At 45.6% G+C, this 6,030-nt stretch overlaps 1 protein-coding gene across 1 annotated transcript in view; it reads left to right on the top strand.

Moving 5' to 3' along the window:
• The window catches only part of LOC131206180 (potassium voltage-gated channel subfamily KQT member 4-like), a 66,466-nt gene that overhangs the window by 20,740 nt on the left and 39,696 nt on the right, over positions 1–6,030 (top strand). The window contains exons 8-10 of the mRNA XM_058198622.1: positions 571–618; positions 3,482–3,660; positions 5,228–5,314. Coding sequence (XP_058054605.1) covers positions 571–618; positions 3,482–3,660; positions 5,228–5,314 — 314 coding nt within the window. The remainder of the gene's footprint in view (positions 1–570; positions 619–3,481; positions 3,661–5,227; positions 5,315–6,030) is intronic.

The raw sequence follows: 6,030 nt of genomic DNA on the forward strand, positions 1-6,030 counted from the left end.
GCAACTGGGCACTTTCCAGCCATAGATTCCACTAGCGGCCTGTCAGCCGTGAACAACACGGAACACTATGCGAAACGAAACCGTAGAACCGTGTTCACGGCTTTTGTGCAGGATTACATACCATACTCCGACAGACGCCAAAACTCTCACAGACCCTTCTGGAACATGAACCTTTTTTTTCTTCTACGATGCTCTCTATCTTGAAGTATATTTGCGATCGTGTCTCACTATTCGTAGCATAGGTTTTATGACTACCTTTTGTCTCGTTCGTTGATGAATTCATTCTTTTCGTTCCTTTTTTTTACTTTGAATTTTTGTTTGGTAAAAGTACTACGTTCTCTTTCTCTCTCTCTCTCTCTCTCTCTCTCTCTCTCTCTCTCTCTCTATTGCAAACTGTTCAATATGTATCGAATCAACTAACGGAAATCCTACGCCCTTCTGTGCCTGTGTTTTCTAATTTTCCATCAACGATCGAATCAACCGCAAAACGGTGTATTATTGTCTGTTCGTAAATCGATCCTCGGTACTGTTTCGTTCACCATGACCGTATCCGACCGGCCGACCGAACAGATCTAAACTGGAGGCCGCAGAAAAACTGGCCGCCTCAACCAGTTCCGCGTAAGTTTTCTCATTAAGTAGCATTGCAGGCACAAACTTTTAGAAAAAAGCTCTTAACCTCATGTGTTTCGCTCGGAACTCGTCCGCGTTCCACACGTCCCTAGTGTACCGAGTTGTGTTTGTTTCTGTTTTGTCTACGTTTGTTTACTCTCTCGCTCATAGCCTCTATACTCTAATAGATTTCTAGTGCTCTGCGGTTTGTTTGACTGAATGTTGAGGCCCCCGAAACGGGTTCTGTTTCTGAAGCGTTCCGTGAAGCGTTTCTGCAGTCACCAATTGGTACCGTTTCGGAGCCGAACCATTTCGGAAACCCTTAAAGTGCACCTATCGCTATGTTGATTCGATTTTAAAAATCACGGGTTTTTTTGTCTGAAATGCTTCCGGCCAACGCACTCGGCTTAGACAAATGTTCAAACAGAAGAATAGTTTTAACATTTTGCCTGGCTGGGACTGCTAGTTAAACGTTGGGGAAATAGTTTTTCAATCGTACTGTCTTGATTAAAACTGTAAAAAGCTTTTAGGGTGTGTTTCGCATTGAGGTATTGCAAAACTTTGCCGTTCTTACTGTTTTCTCTGACTCTTTAGATAGCAATTAGCGTTTCTGAGCTGTTTGTTTAATGCTTAAAGTTTAGCCAAGCGTCTTTTTTAAAAACATGAAATTGTTTCGCCCGTCGAGTTATACTAATTCATGAACTGAAGTGAAATCACTTGTAACGGTTTTGCTTGCACTTGCATTATTTAAAATTAAAATTCTTCCAATTGGATGCATCATCATTTCTGGCTTAACTAGTGTTTATGTGTTTGGCGTTTTTCTTTCTCTTTTGAAGCATAAATTAGTGAATTAAATGCTAGGGCCACAAACAAAGGCTTCCCTTTGTGTGGCTGTCTCTCTTCGAGGGGATTCATTTCGGTCGCCGAGTCTAGGACATCCGCTACCGGAATCGTCAAGCCGCGTTAATAATTTGCATTAACATGTGTACGGTACCACTTCCGGTGCTCCGGGTAAAGTGCACGGTCAGGTCACGGAAGATTCACAAAGCACCCAGTCTACCGGCCCTCTTTGGGCGTATCATCGTAATTGTCACCGTATGCAAATGCGAGAAAGTTATAACGGAGGAAGGATATCGCTCAGCAGGTCCTTTTTGAGGCCCCATTTTACGATCATCACCTTGCCAGCATGTCGGGCTCGGCTCGTCCCTGGTCCCTGTCCGTTGGCCCTATTGTACGCCTGAATCGTGAATCAGCAACCCACGCCCGGTTGCCGGTTGGTCTTGTGCACGCTGGGAATGGGTTCGGGAAAAGTAGCAAACCGGAGTCCGGTTCATTGTTGCCGCCTTTTAAGTGTCTTTGGCTTTTCTCTCGTAATCTGCTTTAATCTGCTTTGCATACTTATGTTGATGCTCGACATTTGCAAGACTTGTTGTTATAACGACAACAAAACAAAGTTTTGTTTCACGCAAACATTCTGTCTCGCGCCCTTGATAAACGTTATATTTGTTCGCCACGCCACGTTTTTAATCATACAGTCACTCTTGTCTTCCAGTCGGAAGCATCGTTTATCCGAAATATGCAAATTTATTTGATTAGATCCACACCTGAATCTGAATCTTCGATTGAAACCCGGCTTACATTCACATTCCATTCGTTTCTGAATATTCATCGCCATTATCTTGCGTTTCGGTTTTAATTTTCTCTTCCTTTGTTTTCTTTTATTTTCATTTCCTGTGTTCTGTATGCTTTTCACTGTACACCCCCTATGTGTTTGCATCGCGGCCCCACGCACATCACATCGCGCGCCATCGATCAATCAACGTCATTTTTGTTGTGTACGCTTACCTACGATGCTGCATGTTTCCGGGCAACACGAAACACTTTTTGCATTTTCGGTATTTATGCTGCCATGCCGCGTTTCCGGTTCGTAATTCGTTTATGATGATACAAATCAATCGCATTATGGATTCGCGATGCCATTAAATGGACGCGCGCCCTCAACACGCTTCCGGAAACGATGCGCGGATTAAAAAATGAACGCCACGCACTTGGCACTGGAAATGGACAACAACCATCAACGTCACGAACCGACGACGCGCCCTGGAATCGGTGTAAATGGTTCGGCCTCGTGGAACCCAACATCACAAAATGGTCGTCGGTTGATGGCCACCGTATTGCTGTTTGTTTGCCACCGCCATTCTCATTATTATCCTTTAAAACCTCGTCGAACAATTACGTTGCGAACCAACGTTTGTGCACATTCCACCCTTTCAATGCCTTCATTGTGTTGCGTTTGCGCTTGGCTTCACGTTCGAATTTGCTGCAACTTTTGTTAACTTTTATATGCTGTTGATCGACTGTGTACTCTGTTTGTTCAATTTACTAACCCAATCTAACATCTTCCGTGTCTCAACACGGGAAACGCTTGTGTCACGGTCGTCCTGCCCACGGTCCGTGGGTTTCGGTCGCTCGAATGTTAATATGTTTCATAATCATAATCTGTGGCTTCTTTGGCGTGTTCTAACCACCGTTCTCTGCCTGCCTGCTCTCTATCTGGTGTATTCGAAATGGATGGTTTTAATTTCCATTGTTACTACTTTATCGGTTTTACGTTTGTACGCCACCGTCACACCTCTAACCACACGCTCGGGGGCGATGTTTTCTGGGCCAACGTTGCACCGCAAACGAATGGCGCCACAAAACTGTCCCCACACACTGACACACGCCACCATCCTCCGATGATAACTATGAACCAAACAAAAAACAAACAATGATATAAACAATTCCTTGGACCATATTTTCGCACACTTACACAACAATTGTACACGAAAAGTGCTGATACCAATGGACTGAATCATAAATCACTTATTAGGCGAGCTTCGTCGAGCTTCAAGCACAACGCATCGTTCGTGGCCCGACTGCCCACGATCCGGCGCCACAAAAGCCAATCTCTGCATTCCCCGGGCAACCCGAAACCACCGAGCGGCGGAAGTGGCCGGGCAGGACGGTGTCCTCGCATGACGGACATCAATGCTTCCTCGGAAAATCTGGGTAAGTGCAAACCGATCCTTTCTCTCTCCGACGCGGCGCGCTCATGTTGAAAGTTTATGTTGACCGCTAACGATGGTATCGTTTACTTTTTACGATTAACCCCTTGCTCGCGAGTTTCTTGTGCTCCGATCAACCATGTGTTTCGTAAGGGACCGGGATTTTATTTTAAGCGTCTTGCCTAGGGGTTAGATATTGGATAATTTTACTGCTTTAGTTTCGTATTCATTTTAGTTATTTTTTTGTTCCTTCATTTATAAACTTCATACATTCAAGATGGTCCAATTTCGTGCTTCATTCTAACAAGGCTTAGCTGCATTGCGACGGGGTTAGTTTGTAGATTGGTTTTTTTCGCGAGGTTTTTTGTCTTAGGGGGACCGATACATTTTGTACTTTTGGACGCCAAACTTTGCATCCTGTCCGTCTGAACAAACACGTGCATACTATGAACACCTTCCAAATATGTGGTCACTCCTAAACTCCTTTTCTACTCTGCTGCTGCCGTATATCGACCGTAATGCTTCACGCCACTTCCTGTACCTTCCCGACACTCCCTGATAAGCGGGGCAGTTAAATTGCTTCGCTATGAACTGCGCGTGGCAAAGTTTTCTGTTTTCAAGTAAAATCCAAGCTTGTTGCTACATTCCCGATCCCTCGAAATGTCATATTTTATTGTAAAGCAAGTAGCGCGCTGGTATCACCGAATCACGGTGGGTACGGATTTCGAAACGAATGTATTTGCGCGACTCAGTATGATGATCTCAGACCGCTCTTATGAGTTTCTTTTGATCTCCTTCCAAATTGTGTGCATGCAACGAACGTCTTAAGCTTCACTCATCACCCGGTTTTCGGATTTCACGTTTCTCCTGAATTGAGTAGCATTGTACTTTGCCAAGCATAAATTCCCTTGCGACCGTATGAACAGTACACGAACCGTGCGCAACTAAAATCAAACATTCTTTCAGAACGAAGCTCGTCCGAGACAAGGGAATTTTTACTTTCATTTTTATCTTTCTCGTTCCTCTCTCTCTCTCTTTCTCTTTCTCTCTTTCTCTCTTTCTCTCTTTTTATCTTTCTCTCTTCTATCTTTTATCTCCTCTGATCTGCGCCCCTTTTCGTGATCCGCAACACACCGCAAATTTATCGTACGAAATTACTAAATCAAACCCGACACACCCGACAACAATGTTACCCGGGCATCCGTAATCCGTGCAACGGACGACCGGCTAAAACCACTGATACCACGCATTCTGCTGACTCAAACGCTTCCGGCTGGGCCGGCACGATGACTGATCGGAAAAATCAAATCATCGTAATCGCCTCGCTAAACAAACGTAACGACGAAAACGAACACGACGCGACGACGACGACGACGACGACGACGTTGCTTTTCCGACAAACCCACACCTTGCATCACGACGGGCGTGCAATTCTTCACGTCACGGTTTTCCTCTCCCACACACACACGCGTACATACGTGGTCACACTTTTCCACCCGACTGACGCACGACCATGGCCACGAAACGCCATGCCATGCATCGGAACTTCGCAATCCGCTATTCACGCGCAGAAGTGACCAACAATGGTAGACCCATGAATCCCAGTCTCAGCGAAGACTCGGTGGCGGAAACGGCTCTGTCGAAGAAAAATTCCGATGGTGAGTTCACGTATTTAATGCCTGCCATGTCCCCTAACATCCGCTAACGTATCACCACTATGCCCCCTCGCCACCCATAGCTCCCTTAATCTGAGTCGCCTTGCGCTTAAGCAGCGGATGGTGCTCGTTAAACGCTAAATACTCAACCATGAACCGCATCAACCGCAACACCACACGGTCCTTTGGTCCCCGGTCATTATCCTTTCCGACATCCGAAGCGCGGCGAAAGTATCCGCCTGGCGCAACCTTCCTGCCATCCTGCCACTCGTCTAGCTGTGCTTTACCGTCCGGAGCCGTTCGTCGCTCCGATTGTTTTGTGCTGTGTTTGTTTGTCTCTTGTTTCCAAAAATTAAACAACGAAATCATTTGCTTTGTGTTCCAACCTTCCATCTGGCCCCACGGTGGGCCACCTTCTGAGTGTGTCAATGTGCGCTACTTTCTCCTGAGTCCTTGAGTTTTGAGTATACATGTATTTTGCGTTGCGTATGATTCGAGCGATCGAATCGTAGATGTTCATTGCTTTTCAGTTCTGACCGAATTCTCAATCTACCTTTAATTTTGCTAACTGTTTGGCGCCGTTCGCGATGCGTTGTTCGTTTCAAATAAGCGTGTCGATGGTGTGAAGAGCCAGCTTCTTGTTTATTGTTTCGTTTCGTCGGGCCCATCCGTGTCCGAGTCTCTATTGTTTCGATGTTTCTTATTCGCGTAGCATTTGT

Source organism: Anopheles bellator, chromosome 1, assembly GCF_943735745.2.
Source record: "Anopheles bellator chromosome 1, idAnoBellAS_SP24_06.2, whole genome shotgun sequence".
NCBI lineage: Eukaryota > Metazoa > Arthropoda > Insecta > Diptera > Culicidae > Anopheles > Anopheles bellator.